The sequence below is a fragment of the Streptopelia decaocto genome (assembly GCF_964273445.1).
Source record: "Streptopelia decaocto genome assembly, chromosome: 1".
NCBI lineage: Eukaryota > Metazoa > Chordata > Aves > Columbiformes > Columbidae > Streptopelia > Streptopelia decaocto.
The window spans coordinates 71,448,312-71,466,701 of record NC_138663.1 but is presented as its reverse complement, the minus strand read 5'-3'; the positions used below and the strand labels follow the sequence as shown (position 1 = coordinate 71,466,701).

General features: G+C 42.9%; 1 protein-coding gene across 3 annotated transcripts in view; it reads right to left on the bottom strand.

Annotated features, from left to right (window-relative positions):
- The window catches only part of DUSP16 (dual specificity phosphatase 16), a gene marked incomplete at its 3' end in the record, with an annotated part of 68,712 nt that continues 50,322 nt past the window's right edge, over window positions 1-18,390 (bottom strand). For all 3 annotated transcript variants that reach the window (XM_082068655.1, XM_082068657.1, XM_082068656.1), the window contains exons 5-8: window positions 12,402-12,565; window positions 5,573-5,732; window positions 4,756-4,879; window positions 1-1,177 (exon numbers count right to left, since the gene is read on the bottom strand). In XM_082068655.1, coding sequence (XP_081924781.1) covers window positions 1-1,177; window positions 4,756-4,879; window positions 5,573-5,732; window positions 12,402-12,565 — 1,625 coding nt within the window. The remainder of the gene's footprint in view (window positions 1,178-4,755; window positions 4,880-5,572; window positions 5,733-12,401; window positions 12,566-18,390) is intronic.

Below are 18,390 nucleotides of genomic sequence, written 5' to 3'. Positions count from 1 at the left end.
TCAAGACACCTCAATGATTTCCATGCTGCCCGAAAAGCTCGACTGGCTGCCTACTTTCCCCAGTTCTTCTCTGGACCTGTTGTCCGACATGATGCTCTCCCCAAACTCCATCTGGCAGCTCCTGCGCTTGAACTGCTTTTCGAAGGAGCTCTCCTCGTGCCAGCTGCGCCTGGAGTCGCCCCGGTCGCCCTGCTTGTGCCTCCTGCGCACGGCGCAGGCCGGGTCGCAGCCCGTGGGCAGCTGGCTGCAGCTGTAGGCCGAGTAGGCCGCGCCGCTCCCGTAGACGGCGGAGGCCGAGTAGAAACGCGAGGACTCGGCTGCGAAGTACCAGCTGTTGGTGAGCGACGTGGCCGAGGTCTGAGGGGCCAAGATGTCCGAGTGCCAGCCTTTGAGGCCCAGCCCGGCCGCAGACTTCGCCAAGTGCTGCTGGCTGGTGGAGAGACCAAACAAGAAGTTTGTTCGGTAGTTGTCTTCCATGCTCCCGCTCCGGTGGAGGGGGTACAGGAGCGACCGCTGCGTGGTGGCACCGCCACTGGCTCTCCCCAGGTGCTGCCGTTTGCTCTGGCTCTCCAGCTGCCAGGTGTTCTGGGGTTTCTTGGGAGGGTTTGCCTCCTCTTGGTCAGGGCTGGTTTCTGGGGTCTGCTCCGAGACCTCCTGGACAGGGGAGAACTGACACAACTTGCTGCCGCCCTCTAAAGCAGTCGCGTGTTTGTAGTACTCCAGGGTGTCTTCAGAGGAGGCAAAGCCCTGAACCGAGGCAGTCACGCAGGTGCTGCTGGCCGAGTAGGAGACGGATTTGATATCCAAAGAAAAGGAGCGCTTCAGCCGGTTGCTGTCCTCCACCTTGTCGAGGGAGACGTGCAGCCCGTTGATGCCCTGTACCAGCGGGCCATCTTCCAGGGGGGACAAGTGCCCGCGCGGTGCGCTGCCGCAGTCCGTCGGCTTCTGCTCCACCGTCTCGGAGGTAGCGGTAATGCAGAGCTGGCCCGTGGAGAGGCTGCTCTGCCCTCCTTCTGGCACCAGCACGTGCTCGCTGCTTTTTTCCAAATGCAGAAGTTTCAGCTTGCTGATATGTCCAGGCTGCCCGCTCTGGTTCTTGATCTTTTTCTCAAAGTCCAAAAGCTGGCCCAGGAAGTTGAAGTTGGGAGAAATGGTTGGCCTTTTTTCTTTCACAAATCTGGAAAGAGGGGACAAACAAAACAAGATAAGGACCTGCTGCTCGGACCCGAGATAAACCTGTAGCGTCTGTTGTGAATGCTAACCACCTCATCTTGACTTGTCAGGGGGCCTGGACTGAGGTTCGGCCAAGCACAGGACACGTGGATGGAAAAAATCCCCACAGCTTTTAAGCAACATAATGCTGGATGCTCCCAGTTCTCTCTGAAGCTTACTTAAAGGTAGCTAAAAAAGGGAAAAGCAAGCCTTTTCTTTACCTCTTCTTGATGTCCCCAACAAGGTTTGAGGGAATCATTTGCCTATTTGACTTCACCAGTGGGATCTCTGCTACCTTGGTTTCTAACCAGAGTTGAGAGCTTCTCAGGTTCTGCAAGACCATCATCAGTGCTCCAGCCCAGAGAGCTTGGCCTCCCCTGCGCTGCAGGAAGCACCTTCCCCACCAGTCCCAGTGGCAAAACCCCACATTGCTTTTACCTCTCTCCTGCTGCTATTAGTGCAGTAAGCACGACCTACCCTGTTCATCTTTGTCAGGCAAGACAAAGAGTTCTGATACCTGCTGACCCTCTACAGCAAAGGCCAGCGACTTCTACCGTACGCCGGTACTGACCGCTGATCTGACCATCAAAAAGAAAACCAGAAAAGGGCAAATGCAGTGTTAAAAACGAAAATGCGCTCTCCAGCTCTGTAGGGGTTCAGCAGTTGTGACCAAATCACTGCAAGAGTTAACCCGTTTTTGAGCGCAGCAGGAAGCGGCCTGAGTCACAGACACGTGCCAACCCAAGCACGCACTTGCATACTTGGCTGAATATGGACAAGGTGCAACGCATACTTAAAATGTTTTCCCGGGACTCTAAATGTATGAAAGATTGAAGTATTATAACTCATGTCGTATACTTCCAAAGCTAAATCCAAAAGCAATACATTCTCCTACCTGCCTGATTGCTAATATAGCTAAATAAATAAGTACTCTTTGCTCTTTAGAGGCTGTAAAATAGAAATCTGCCCACATCCTTCCTCCTCTTTTTTTTTTTTGTTTTTAAAGCATTCCTGGAACTATGAAGGTACCAGATGACAAGGGAATTAACAAGGGAAGAAACCTTGAAGAGCTAAATCTAGTACAAACACACATATAATGTATCACTGGGAAAACTAAATATTATTAAAAGAAAAAAAAAATCTCTGGGGATGGGTACAGAAGGTGACTGTGCAGCCATTAAAAACAGCAGGAAAAAAATTCAAATGTGTACTTGTGCATATATATATATACATGAGCACAAATGCAAGCAAGCACATGAAAAATACCAAACAAAACTTGCTTTTTTTTTAAGCTGCCAACCCCTAAACAATAGTAGGACTATTGGAGCTGATGCGATGACCTGGAAGATCAAATTGCGCAAAGTGATAGTGGAAACTTCCACCATGAAGCGCCAACGCTGGCAAATGGGGCAAACTAGTAAGTTACCTCAGATGAGATTCTTTAGGTCTCCTAGCATGGAATTTGGGGGCTTTTATCCCAGTGTAAGCAATTCACTCACAAGAATTCACAGAGTCTTCATTCATTCTTTTCCCACCAAAGCTAGTTGTTATTTGATTTGTTATTTAAAGCAAAATCCTTCTGGTCAACACTGCGATTTCTGACCTGTGTTCTGGTAGCTTCTCCCTTCCACTTTCTCCTCGTCTCTCCCCAACATATTGGGCAGCCCTAAATTTAAAACTGGCTTTCTAAAAATTGAAAAGGGTTCAAGAAAGTCTGCTGGTTACCCCCAACAAGTTTTAAGGCTTTGGAAGCTTCTTCATTTCAAAATGCACATTCTTTTTTCCAATTGCAAAACCGAGTAACATTTAATTTTGATGTTTGTTCCCCTCCTATCATCCATTATACAGAAGAAAATATTAAACACATTTATTTCCTCAGATCTTTCACTTCAAGTAAGTGTCACCCTTTTATTTTTGTAATCGTGTCAAACATTTTAGCTAAGGGCTTTCATTAACTCACAGTATTTTTATTTCAAGCTTTGCTGACCAGATCCCAAACCTATGGGTAAAACGAGTTGCAGACTGCTCTCACTAAGCCATTTCAAAGGAAACATAGCAAAATATAAGCTACATTTCACAGTAGTTGTTCAGTATTAACAGTGCAAAGAAAAAGAGGCTGGGGATGATTAATCCTTCACACTCACCTGACACTTCTGGTTAAGAAACAAACCAGAACTAAATGCAGAGATTTCATGGAAGAATTTAGAAGCAGCACTTCAAAAGTTCCCTGATGCACATGCATTTTGGATGTGGTTGTACTCTACAGCTTCACCTCCAGACCGCTCCACCCTGAGACCAGACAGGGTTTTTAACTGAATCAAGCTCATACCTTGTGCAGCATCTGTCTGCATCCACTAATTCATCCATATTACCAAAACATGTGAGTTTTCACCTATACGTCCTAACCAAACCTGTTTCACCGTAGATGTTGAAATTACTGCACAGCACTGGACTGCCAGTAAGCTCCAGTAAGAAACGGTGGAAAACAGCTAAAGGCAATGGGAGATGCTTGTAGTTCAGGCACCTCCTACACGCACTTTTTTCACTGGACACATAATTACGTTCATCAGCTGAAGAGAAAACACCCCACCGAAATCACGTTCCACAAGGGAATACTGAATGTTCATCTTTCTGTCCTCGCTGGTGTTTCAGGGGTAGTCGTAGCAAACGCAGATGTGGTTTGGAAGGGCTCATCTCCCGCTGCTTCAGCCCAATTGTTCCAATTGCTCGTGCACCACGCGGGTTACAGCCGCGCGTCAGCTGTGCCGGCTGACATGTGCTGCCCATCAAAAACAAAACCATCGTTTTCTGTACAGCGCAGCAAAACAGGTTGTTAAATGAAATACAGACGTCACGGTAAACTGCAACCAAGCCACCTGGAATCCAGTGAAGGGTTCACAATCCAAGTACAGAAACACGGGATTGGAAAGGTTAAAAAAGAGGTGGGGGGGTGTCCCACAAAAATTCCCTGATGCCACAAAGAGCCAACACTTAAAAATATCTTCTGGTTGAGTTTAACAGCGACAAAGCAGCTTTCTCAATTCCTAGACATTTCACCTGCAGGCAGTTTTTTGAGAGCGTTACCAAACACCAAACTGAAGTCAGTAGCTCCAGCCCAACGTGTGTCAGAAGCGTGATTATAAATATCCTCAGTCCCCTTTCTTTAACCTTATCCATTCCATCCTCTCTCTGACTTCGAAGATACTGCTATATGCGTGCTATAGCTGTGTGTGTATATGTACATATGTACACACACACATTCGATAAGCAGTTTCAATTCCATGTGTTTGCCTACTCGAAGCAAAGACCAACATCAGCATTTTGCAGGTGGGGAATTAATATTAGGTGTGTGATGTCTACACAACACCATTAATTTGTTTACAGAGGAAGCCAACATTTAAAGCAGGAGTGTGCAGAGCCCAGTGAACTACCAGATAAAGTAACACATCCGCTTCTACCCTTGGTCATGTAGCCTTGTGTCCTTCACCTGAAAAACAAGCCAACAGGCACCAGAATAAATACGAAGGGAAATTTTCTCCTTACCTGTAAGCTTCATCTAAGGACATATCCATTCTCTTCATGATATATGCGATAGCGATTGTGGCAGAGCGAGATATTCCAGCTAAACAGTGCACTAACACGCAGCCATTGGACGCTTTTGCTTTTTCTGCATAGCAAAGAAATGGGCAAATGTCACACTCAGCAGCGTTACACCATGATGAAAACGTTGAACAGAAAGCGATTGTTATTTAAAATTGTTCAAAACTTCCAAATCAATTCCTAACTGCAAATCTCATGGAAGCTTTAAACAAAAATAACTTATTTTCTCTAGCGCTGTATAGCACTGAGTATAGAGACAGCATGTGCCTACACACAGGAAACATGCTGCAGTTACAGCATACCGCATTTTAATGTGCACATAAACAACCCTCGTTAGAAGTCTGGGAAAGGTGATTGTTACTAATTTTATATGCAAGTAAATAGCAAGCATTCATGCTAGGACAATCTGGCTGGTTAAAATTTGGCTAGCTCGCTTCTCAAAGCTGAAGACAGGATCTGTACGTCCAATTTTCTAATTCGCACTCTGCAGGCATATATCAAGCATCTACTAGGTTGCCAGAAAGCAGAGTTGTGCTCTTAAAAAGTCTCTTTGTTCCTTAAGTGCTGGAACACGCAGTGGCAGAATCTCCCTGTGTTATTTTGCTTCTGTGCTTCTAAAGTGATGGTGATCATCTGCATAGCTCCTTAGGGTATTTTCATACCACCCAGAAAGCATTCGGGTCGTCTCCAGCCAAAACAGCAAGGCAGACACACAAATCCAGAAACTGGTCTAGAAAGAGAATGTAGATTTTCTTCTCACCTATAAAATCAACTGATCTGTCCAACCAAGGCAAAATTTTCTCACAAAAGCTGTCGTTCACAGGCACTCTCAGGAAATGGGATTCCGGAATAAAATCAGGCTTTGGACAAGTATTGCTGGCGTTGAGTACGTAGCCAATATCATTCTGCTGCATCAGCTCCTAGGAAAGAGAGAAAGATTAAGCCTAGAGCAGTCAAATGGTACCTTTGGCACATTACAAAAGAAACTATGAACCCAAAGCACATTATAAAGCTAAAAGCCAAACTGGAATTCATTTGGAATTGCTCTAGCTGTATTAGGGGGGGCTATTTAATTTTTTTAAGAAAGACACTTCCTCAGCTTTTAATTCCCCAAACAACTTTTAATGAGACATCCAGCATACCCAAGTAACACATGGTCTGCAAAGCCCGTACAAAGTTAACAAAGAACAGAAAGAACGGTACAATACCTTCTGCTACTATGAAGCGTGACCTCCAAGAGAATAAACTTTTGGCTACTTTGGTTTAAATTCCCACCGTGCGGGCTGACAACATAACCAAGGACTTCCCACATGCAGCTTGCTGACCCAAATACGTATTTTCTGGATCACATATTTAAGACTGAGGTTCCCCCTCACAGATACTGGTAGAGAAATATGAAATGAAACCAATGCCTCCTGCAGTCACCTCTTAAAGTGTCTGGGACTTCCTTGTTTATCTAAGGCCATGTGCAGAACTCACAACCTTGAGAGAAAGAGCTGGTTAAGAGCTGAAGACCTTGAATTCGACCATTTTCACACAGCACTGACTGCAGCTTTATAGGAGCTCCACTTTGTGGGTTACAATTTAGTTGCTCATCTTTCAGTTTTCATCCTTCAGTCCTTTTGCATCTCAGAGATTATCACAGCAACAAGTAAAGAGATTCAAAGCATAAGAGCCAACCGAGCTTTTAAAAATAAGTCAGTTTTCATGATTGCAAATAAAAACAGAGACCTCTTTTCTGCGCCTTGCCATAATCTCTGCATTTAGAGTTGTGCGAAGTACTATCTGATGCAGTAGGTGCATTAGTGTCAAAACATGTGAAACAAGTATTAGAAAACTGGAGATGGCTCTACAAAAACCACCCAGTCTCCTGCAAGTAAACATCTTGACACAGAAAAACAATTAAGCAGGTTTGGAGTAATACCGTCAAGCAACTTTTCTGGTTCAGATATGATTTGGCAGTAAGTGACACGCAATACTATGCTTGGACAGTAGTTACACTGAATGCAAACACTGGGGAGCTTTTGGCCAGACTTCTGTGGAAACTGAAGTCTGAAACTAAACTGAAACATTTAAAAAGCCAAAAAAAATCTGATTTTAATCCCTTTGCTTTTATAGCAATTATATAAAAAAAAAAAAAGAAAAATTATGTCAATCCATGGGAGCAGTAGCAAGAATGAATTCTTACACTGCAGATTTCAACTGGAGGTCTACTAGTATGCAAATACAGCCATGAAGCCAAATGATATTTTTTCTGCAAGCGTAAAGATGTTTGGGTGGAAAGAACCAGAGATGTGGCTGTTTAGCTGAAGAGCCAGAACTCTCTCTAGTTCATATCACAGCAGTTTAAATAATGTCTGACATGCAGCGGACAGGTACACGTGTATGTTATAGCGCGTGTGCAGAAGGGATGAACACTCACACGCACATATACGCGTCAATTATATGTTGATTGAGAACAAAGGATAGCAGGGGAGATGGGAATTCACCAGTGTCATTTACAAAGGGACATGGACACAACTGCTACTGGCCGCATTTTAAATGGGGAATTTACACGGATTTCTGCCAGCGAGCTGAATTTTGTGTCTGGAGCAAAACGAGCAGCTCCTCCAAACTCTCATGTGAAGTCACTCACATCAGCACATTCAGAGGTTTGGACACCTTAATCTGATGAACATAGATTATGTCGTAAACACACCTATGCAAGGGGAACAGAAGATGACCAGTTACTTGTAAAGCAGATCACCAGAAATACAATGTGCAAGAATGATGAAAAAACAAAACCAACAAAAAGAAAACCTTAGCAAAACCAGAAAAAAGTCTGGATGTGTCAAAATCAGTTCTCAGCCTTAGTGCTTCTTACCCTGCTAGTTTCCTAGGTTATGCTCCCAGCTAAAACTCAGTTAAAAACTCAGTTAAAACTCAGCTTCTCATCAAGGACAAAGAATATGTCATTGATTCCCCCTCTCCCTTCACATCCCCCAAATTCAGCCAGCGAGCTCCCTCTCCCTTCAGCCCCACATGCCTTCCACAGCCGACCCCATTGCATCTCCCTTTGCTACATACAGCTCTCACGCACCCACAGACCTAAAAGTTCAAAAGCAGGAGCACTGTAAGAAGTAGGGGAATATTTTGGATTATCCAGATTGGGAATGGGGTTCCTGGCACAGGGGAGTAGCTACTGCTAGACCTGTGGTATCTTAGGTGTGCAAGGGAGACCCTCACTCTCCTGGGCTACACAGCTTTCCCCTTCCAGGGTCCCAAGCTCTTCGACATCACCTTCTGTAGAATAACTATCTGCTTTAGATCACTACGTTGAAATACTGTCCCCAAACCAGCTCACCTACTGTTGTCGCTGCTCACAGGTGAGTGGGGAACAACTGGAATAGCAGGTACAGAAGTACGTGCAGGGTCATGAACATTGTCACGTATACAGGAGGGAGCTAGTGAGGGTATCACCAACAAATGGACTGCAATGAGACATTGTCGTTCAGAATAAAGCTAAGGGGAGGCTGATGAATTTTTAAAAAGAATACAAAATCTTATTATTTCTCTTAAAGCATAAGTGCTGGTGGGCCGCACAGCCCAACCATCACGACTCCACAGTTATGCAAGGTTTTTGATGTGGAATTGATTATTCAGATGGGAAGGAGAAGGCTGCAGACGCCAAGTCTGAAATCTCCCAGCCAGAAAAACACACAAAAATGTGTTAGTGCTTGCCTTTGAGACCAAGGCTAAAGAAAGAAGTTATGCTTCCTTCTGTTCTAAAGTATCAATCATTCCCTGTGCAACACGCTCCAATATAATAACCATAACAGTGCCTGCATTGTAAGGCACCCAAGAGGAAGAAGTGAATTACGATCAGAGGAAGATCCAGAAATCCTAATGCTAACAACTCTGTGAAAAGAAGGTAAATGCTCTTTTGTCAGCTTATTTACATTTTTTGACTTGTTTAATCTGAAAATTAATGGCACCCTAAAATGTTATTTTGTTCCAGGAAATAAAATCCAGGTCTGGAAGAAAAGAAAGAGAATAGTTACATAAGTCGCAAAGCAGAAAGTTTTACAGTTTAAATGCTGATACAAAACATGAGATGTAAGGAGGAGGCTCATTCAGGTCCATAACCACAACACAGATTTGATTTATTTTCCAGAGAGGACGCTGTCACTATGAGAGTTTAGGTTAGAATTAGTTTGTCTTTCTTTCACAAACGGCAACAAAGATCTGTAAAAGCAAGTACCCTCTTGCAATGACACCAATATATCACATTGAGACAACCACCAATAAATGTATCACACTGAGACCCAAAAAGTGAAACGAACTTCTCCATATTTCAACCCAGCAAAAAAAAAATATTATGAACATTTTCAGAATTAAGCATTTAGAAAGAAACCTGTAAAGCAAAAGTACAAAGAATCTCCTAAGACTTTACTGAAGTAATCATTAATATTGCTAAAGGACACAAGCCAAGCGTTTGTGTTTGCATCTCTTTCATAACCAAAGTGTTATCAGCAGAGGTATTCATGGCAAGTAGTGTTAGTATTCTTAAAAGGTCATGAATACAGATTGTCCAGTATCAAGGCAAGTATTTCTCTTCCCATGCACTCAGAGATGAGCTTAGAAAGATCCTGAAAAGATTCATAAAACATGCTGAAAATTCACATCTTTAAATTGTTGGGTTGAACTGTAGTGTAAATTAAGAGTTCTTTTTTTGCAGATATTTTTGAGACATTTATATTTTAGAGAAATCAGTATGGTCATTGGGAGGAATAACAGGAAGTCACAGCATTTGAAGGCAAAATTTAGGTCAGCATGTACAACTGCATCTTGTACTTTTGAGTATCTTACTAGAATTTTTTGGAAAAATATTTTTTAAAACCTGAACTTGAATAAAAAGCCACAAACTATTCTAATCTTGATAGAGGGTTTATTTCTTGTTGCCAGTAACCAAGAACGCAGCACGGCCATTAAGCCAGAGCACACAAACCACTTACCAGCTCCTGGGCCGTCCTAACAGAGGCAGAACTTCGCTATTTTGCTAGTTATCCCTGTTTCTTGTTTCTCACCCTCCCCTTTTGAACGTTCTTCACTTCCCAGCTTTTTTAGCACATATTGACATTTCTGGGCACTAAATGTGTGGTAAGAGTCATTCTCCTCGCTCTTCCTAATAAAGGTACTGATATTAAAGATGAAGCCACCTCAGAGTTTCCACAGGCAAGAGCTGAAACTGAAGAGGCAAGATAAGCTACCAAGACACTAAGGTCTACTTCAGTGCAGCAAGAAAGTGACATGCTCGGAATAAAGCCTTGCCTGCTGTTTCTTCCAAGTGAGAGGCCAAAGGCACAAGCGACGAGCAGATCTGAAATTGGAAGATGTGGTTTTGTCCTTAAACAGGTAAAAAACCCAAGATGTGCTTCAGTAATCTATGGAAGAACTTCTAAAAGATTGACCGTCATGGAGGACACCAGGCAATAAGAACTCACCAAACCTTCTGTCAATTGTATTCTGTGGCTTTTGTGGTTCCCCATAAAAAATGGGAAACACAGTGATCCCTGATTGTAACTCCCCAGAATATGAGGAAGTACAAATCTGACCAGCTCCTGGGGGTCTTACATTAATTCTAAAGTATCTGCAGCTGCAGGACTTCCTGGTGTCCAACCAACAAACGCCAAAACAATGTCAAACTGGAGATTAACAGGCAAGAGACACACCACCAGGTCTAAACTCTTGCTGTAGACAGCTCTGCCATGCTCGGGGCTCACCAGCTGTAGTTATGGTTTTAGCCTCCTCTGGCCCTAAAGTTCAACTCTTGACCACTGCTCCCACCCAAACTCCTTTCCTCATGAGGCACACGCAGAACCCTACACCTATTCATAGGCACCAATTTACTGCAAGGAGAGGGAACAGCCTCTTTTGTCCCTCGAAGATTATTCACTACTTAAGAGCCGCAGTGCTGGAGTTCCAGTCACGTCCCAAATGAAGCAGCACATCCCTGGCCCTGGAGGAGAATGAGGAGAACAAGTTGCCTCCTCACTCCCACTGTGACCGATGGTAGCACTTGCCACTCACACAGTGAAACAAACAGCATAAAAGCATCATTCCAATACTCTATTATTTAAATCAAGGATTTTTTTTTGTTTGTTTAAATTACTTAGTTCCTGCTGCCTTTTGTCTGGGGACCACAAATTGCTTTCGTGGTAGGAGAAGTAATAAGCCACTTTGACATCCATCGTAAGCAAATCAAGTCTGAATTGCTGACTTGCTACTTGGTAGTAAAGACACAGAAGCTTTTAAAGGACAAAGTAAATACAATGGCTGCTGACTATCCTCCATACAAAAGATTTTTCTGCATGCTCTGTTAAAGCATGATTACCTTATACATGTTTGCTTGTGTGTCAAAGATCCCCTTAAAACAATTGTGAAAAATAAAAAAAGAGCCTATTAACAGCCAGACTAGGATGGAGTGAAAGTAGAAGAAACCAGTGAAAAATATTATAATGGTCAAAGTATATTAATTTGATCCAATTACAAGACAATTACAGGCTAATTCCCACCTTAAGCTTTATACATGAAATAAAAGCAAACACATAAGCCTTGCACACAATTAAGGCACTATGCCAGGGTGAGGCACCCCCACCCTCTGCCCTATCCATGTATTTAATGCCAGCATATGAAGGCTGTTGGAGATTCAACCAATGAACAGGACTGTAAGATAACATGGACAGCAAGAGGGCACATGCAGCAGAAGTAATAAAAATTCCCTTGTGAAGGGACCCAAGATGTAAATGGTAAGCAACAGGAGTTGGTCTCCTCATGGAGGCAAGAATCTGTGGATACACAGAGGAATACAGACCTGTAGCAGTTTGAGACAAGCTCTTTTAGACATCTGATAGTCCAGCACCCTGCAAGGGCTGTATTTGATGACTTTGCTAACTATTTTACGTATACCAAAATGTCCGGGGCTATTCTGTAGGAACAAAAATTATTAAGTGCACATGTATTTAGAAACAATAAACGTTTCTTAGTGCAGTGCTACCACAAAAGCTCATTTTAAATGACCCTACTGATTGTCCAGGTCTGAACACTTTATTAGGTGTACAAAGATTCATAGTCCCACATTATAAAATTAGTGGTATTTAAGTGCTATTTTTTCCAGCACTTTAAGGAAATACTAAAAACCAGACAATCTACCTTTGTCCTGCTGTAACCATTAATGTATTAACATCCAAGCCCTGCCAAAACAAAGCAGTCAGAGCTGTACACAGGAAACTACCTCACCTGCTCTAATGGCAGATTTGATAGTTTGCTGTTGGTTGATAGGCTACTGAGAAAGGTACCACATCAGCTGCTCTGAGATGAAGGAAAGAGGAGACCCAGTTTCATATTACATGACATGTGGTTTAATTATATGGTCTGTAAATCCCTACTTCTCACACAGCTTTCCATGGCTTATGCACAAGACAGCTATTATCTATATCTACTTTAGAAGTTTTATAGCTGTAATGATGCAGTATGATAAAATCACGGACAAGGACACGTGGAAATCATAAACTCGTTCAAGTAAACAACACGGCACCCAGAACGCTCACCTTGTTGAGGACATCCCGCTGACACCCAAGATAGAGATGAGGCAGGATTCTGGTTGGGCCGATGTTGGAGACAGGTAGGCAGGGTTGAGAAATGCAGGTAGGGACGAGAGTGGATTTTCCTTCACAGAGACCAGGGAAAGAGCTGGAGAACTCAGCAAATCCACCTGCAAGAGGAATAGTATCAATTTAATTTATGTGCATTGTTGTAGGCACCGGTGCCCGCAGCAGCTCTCAGAAAGCTGCACTTGTTGCAGGAGATGAGGAGATGGGGAGGTGTTGAGGGGCAGCAGGAAAGACCCAACAGAGGAAATGTACATGAGCCTCGGACACTACAGAACCATCCATCAGCAGGCAAGGCCTGGGTTCGTATTACTGCTCCACCTGGAACATTTATTTCTCTCTCTCTCTCTCAATTCCTCAGAAGTTTTTGATGCTTCTTCCCGTTCTTGAATGATGCGTGGAAATGAGACTTCAAAAAAAAACCCAGCCACAATACCCACCACACTGAAAGCACACACACCTTTTCCTCTCCACCCAAGCAAGGTGTTTCTAAACCTCCTTCTCCTCTATTAGGTTTATAATCAGACTTCATTAAGAAAAAGTTGTGTTTACTTAATTTGGCAAAAACACCAATATGTGGCTATTAACATTTGCTTTAAAAATCCTACATTATTGTTTTCTACACTGCTCCATAATTAATATATTTCATCCAACACACTGGAAGTGGTTTCATCTTTCAAAATCACACCAAGCCAAGGCTTCTCCATCTCGAGTGGCGGAGGGAGGACTACAGGAGAAGACTTTGCCCAGCCATGGACTCTCCTCACAAATCACCACAAGTCTCTACTCCCTTTACTGCTGGCTGGTTCTCCACCTGTACCAGTTATTAGGCTCTATCCATATTATGGCTCAAAAACATTTTTATTACCATTTCCCCCCAACTGCATTAAACCACTCACAAAAAAACAGAGTGGAATGACCGATAACATATGTAAATCCACCTAAAATGCCAGTGGCCATCAAAAACACTAATAGGCTATTTCACCATCAGTGTGGCAGAGATGCCACAGTCAGCCTCACCTCTGTCCCTGGGAAAGTAATGGAACAGCTTATCCTTAGTGCCATCTCAAGGCATATCAAGGATAAGAGGGTTATTAGGGGCAGTCAGCATGGCTTTACCAAGGGTAAGTCATGCTTGACCAACCTCATAGCCTTTTATGAGAATGTAACAAGGTGGATGGATGATGGCAGAGTGATGGATGTGGTCTACCTTGACTTCAGTAAAGCCTTTGACACAGTCTCCCACAGCATCCTCACAGCTAAGTTGAGAAGGTGTGGTCTAGACAATAGAGTAGTGAGGTGGGTTGCAAACTGGCTTAAAGAGAGAAGCCAGAGAGTGGTAGTCAATGGTGCGGAGTCTAGTTGGAGGCCAGTATCTAGTGGAGTGCCTCAGGGGTCAGTGCTGGGGCCAATATTATTCAATATATTCATTAACTATTTGGACGAGGGAATTGAGTGTACTATCAGCAAGTTTGCTGATGACACTAAGCTGGGAGGAGCGGCTGACACGCCAGAAGGCTGTGCTGCCATCCAGCGGGACCTGGACAGGCTGGAGAGTTGGGCGGGGAATAACCTAATGAAATTTAACAAGGGAAAGTGTAGAGCCTTGCATCTGGGCAGGAACAACCCCAGGTTCCAGTATAGGTTGGGAAATTACATATTAGAGAGCAGTGTAGGGGAAAGGGACCTGGGGGTCCTGGTGGACAACAGGATGACCATGAGCCAGCACTGTGCCCTTGTGGCCAGGAAGGCCAATGGCATCCTGGGGTGTATTACAAGGGTCAGTAGATCGAGAGAGGTTCTCCTTCCCCTCTACTCCGCCCTGGTGAGACCCCATCTATAATATTGTGTCCAGTTCCGGGCCCCTCAGGTCAAGAAGGACAGGGAACTGCTGGAGAGGGTCCAGCGTAGGGCAACGAAGATGACTAAGGGAGTGGAGCACCTCCCTTATGAAGAAAGGCTGAGGGAACTGGGTCTCTTTAGTTTGGAGAAGAGGAGACTGAGGGGTGACCTTATTAATGTTTATAAATATATAAAGGGTGAGTGCCATGAGGATGGAGCCAGGCTCTTCTCGGTGGCAAACAATGATAGGACAAGGGGTAATGGGATCAAGCTGGAACACAAGAGGTTCCACTTAAATTTGAGAAGAAACTTCTTCTCAGTGAGGGTGCCAGAGCACTGGAACAGGCTGCCCAGGGAGGTTGTGGAGTCTCCTTCTCTGGAGACATTCCAAACCTGCCTGGACATGTCCCTGTGCGACCTCACCTAGGCGTTCCTGCTCCAGCAGGGGGATTGGACTAGATGATCTTTTGAGGTCCCTTCCAATCCCAAACATACTGTGATAATGTGATGCTACGGAACATGAAGGGAATAAAAAGAGAGGTTGAGACTGCTCTGGACATAAACACAAACAAATGAAGCTCAAGCTCCATTTCTTGCTCAGCTACTTCCCAGCTTCTCTTCCATCGCAAGGGCTGCGTTATCAACCTGTGCTACCAACTGTGGTCCAGCTGGCCTGATCCACAGTTAGAAAACAAAACTGAAGAAACCTTCAGTGATGAACTTACACTTCAACTACACATGGTCTCACAAACACTAGCTAGCTTTTTTCCAAGCCTAGCTAAACCCCAAGCTCAGCTCCTTCTCATACTTTATCTTTGCAAACTAGTCTGAAGAAGAACTGCAGGCAGCTGCTTAAATCAGTAAGTTATAGGCTTTTCTTGACTGTTTTGACCATTTAACAGCCAACCAGCAAGGGTGAGAGGCACAAACCATAGTGAAAGTCCCCAGCTTTCCTCACATTAAAGCACAGAGACAAGTGGAATTTTAAGTGAAGGAAGAATAATTATAACCTGTTTAGAACAAGGCACCTTTTTATCATCAAGAAGGGAAGTATTAATGTGCTGCATCTGCCAAATGTTATCTTCACTATCATTACAGTTTGAAGATGTAAATTAGAATTATTCAGGAATAAGATAATGTATTGTTTTGTTAAGGCTTGCATTACCATTGCCTGAATTATACCTATTATTTTGATTTTAAAATCTGTATCTTTAGAAAATATAGAAAAAACCCGAGGTGATAGTCATGTCATGTAACAGCCCATTTTATCTGATAAAAAAAGCCAGCAAGCAGTTTTCAGAACAAAAGTTCTATGAACAGTGATTGCTGCTCAGTCTCATGACTTAAAAAACAAACAAAAACTTGTTTATTTTGTTAGATGAGTGATTTTAGACAACTATGACAATGCTCATTGTAAGAATATGAGGGTGAGGTTGGACTGTACAGGATGGGCAGGAGGGGATGCTAAACTAAGGCTTGGCCCTGAGATTTTCTATTCTTACTATCTGAGTTTCTTCCTTGCTGCTTTATACCCACCCTGTTCAGGAGCACAGATGCTGTTCGTTCAACCTATCAATCAAATAACAGAAGGAGTTTGCAAAACAATTCTATTGCACACTTGCTAAATTTCTTCTGTATGGCATAATGTTTTCCCTTCTGCTACAGGAAGCAACCCTTGAATTTATAGACATTATAAGCCTCTCAGCTTAAATTTAATATAAGTTATGGTGCAGCTCCTTGAGAGGCTTGGGGAAGGAGGGGACATCAAGTATCAGTCTTTGGTTTCATTTGCCTGTTCTTTATTTCTTGGGAAGCTTATTGGCTGCTTTCTGGAGCCCCTCTCTGACACAGCTGGAAACAGAAGTGACCCTTCCTTCTTACAAAGAAGGAAAACAAGCACAGAAATGGTTTTACATTTGTGCTTTCTATGTAAACAACTACATGGACAAAGTAAAAAAGAATTTTCCCAATTATGTATGGATTGGTCTCACTTCTGTACAAACACTGCAACAAGAAATTAAGCAAGAAGCTAATACGCAAAACACTTGAGATTCTGTGAGATAGAATCCATGCTCTGTCATTTTAAGGAGCAATTTTGAATTTTAGTGTTATTTTAGGGCTCTGTCAAGGCAAGCTTGAAGTGATTCAGGATTATATGCTTCACCACTTCCTCTGGGACATTCATCCCTTCAAAATCATGTTTCTTCTTCCTCCTCACGCTTTCCTAGTAAGATGTTGCTTCAGTATCTTTACAACATGAATTACAACCACAAAACTCTCAAATCAGGTAAGTCTGACATTATATTACCTATCTTTACACACGCTCCCAAGTGAACCCTCCTTTCCTTTGAATGCATTTTAACCTGGTTTTAGTATCGGTAGTGAACCGACTTGAAAAAAGCATGGAATTGGTGACTTGTTTCAAATATCAATCTGTCTTTCCTGCCATCTTCCATAACCATTTCAGAAAGATAGTAGCTTTTCACCAAATCCGGCTTTCATTCATGGCACTCACAACAGGAAAAACACGTTCTAGATCAGTGCACGTGGAAAAATCGCTTCCAAAAAACCCCCACAACCAAAAAAACCCTCATACCAACTAAACACACTCTTGAATGCATCATGCTAAACTAATGACTTCTTCTAGTGGTTCCTTTCAATCCCTAACATTCTGTGATTCTGTGTGTGAAACATAGTATCACGGGTCTGGAACAACAGCATCCATGTGTACGGTCACTGAGCTGTCGTGTCATTATGAGCCTAAATTATTGTAAGGAACTGCACCCCTCCCTATCTGCTTGCATTGACTTATAGAATATATCTATTTTTAAAAAATATATAGATAGGTATATTTAAAAAAAACCCACAAAACCAGCACCTAAAGACGTGTAGAAAAAAGGTATTTATTTCATGTGTCTCTGTTTTCTAACACAGATTGTGGCCCCCACGAGTCCCCAAAGCTGAAGTCCACGCACAGTCTACACGAGGAGGCTCTTATGAGAAAAGTGTTTTAAGGACTCAGACTATCTGTACACTTCTGCTGTAAATGAAGCAGACCGTCCTCAACAAAAAAAAAAAACCCTTTAAATATTTATAAAGTGAATTTAGTGTACAGGTGGGAATACAGCATAGAAAACTGAGCCTTAAGAGAAAAATGGGACTGGTTTAGTTTCAGATTCTGTAGTTTGAGGATGGCCTTTGCATCAAGGGAAATGCCACCTTTAAATCTCCCTGCCTCCCTACCTTAGTTGGAACAGAGCTATTGGAAGCACCGTGCAGTTTGTTTTAATACAAGAAAATACACTTTTCTTCTGGAGCTAGTTTCTAAATAACACCTTTTCTCCCATCATTACTCCAGTCTCCACAAATAATAAATCAATCAGAAGAGGATGTTGAAACTGTGGGGGAAAAGAAGTAAAATCTACAGGTCATGGGTTAATAAAGTTTCACGGAAATTGTTGATAAATGTACTGGACCTTGGAAATAGATGACTGACAAATAACTCCAAAATATTCTCTCCTAAATAGCTTCTGAACCACACAGGCTTTCTGTATTCCTGATGACGAAGCTGAGCTGAAACAGCTCTCTTGACACTCAACAGGATGAAACCACTTCTTGTCTATTTGCATGTTATGGAGAGGAAGAAGGAAATGGAGTTAACTTCTATGTATTATACATACAACATTTTGCTTGTGTTTAAAAAGATCCCCCCCCCTTCCCCTCCACGAGGCTTTTGAAGTTTTTCACTCCACTTTTTCTGATACCGCTGGATTAAATGGAAGACTCTTCTATCACCACTCACGCAATAGTTCCTCTACCTCTGAAAACCTTGATGGTCGAGCAGGATAAGCAACACAAAGCGTCTCCTTCTTCAGTTTTAAATAGGCAGCTGCTTCTGTCATGAGTGCACATCTGTAAGTCATTGTATCCTTTGGCTGGTAGCAAGTAGCTACCAGTACTCTAAGTCTGTCTTACTCATATAATAGGGCCTACCCAAGTTTGAAGGGAAAAAAAAAATCTTTGGGGATGATGACTTCCATCAGCATGGGAGCAAATTAAAGCAATATGAGACATAAATTATTTCAGA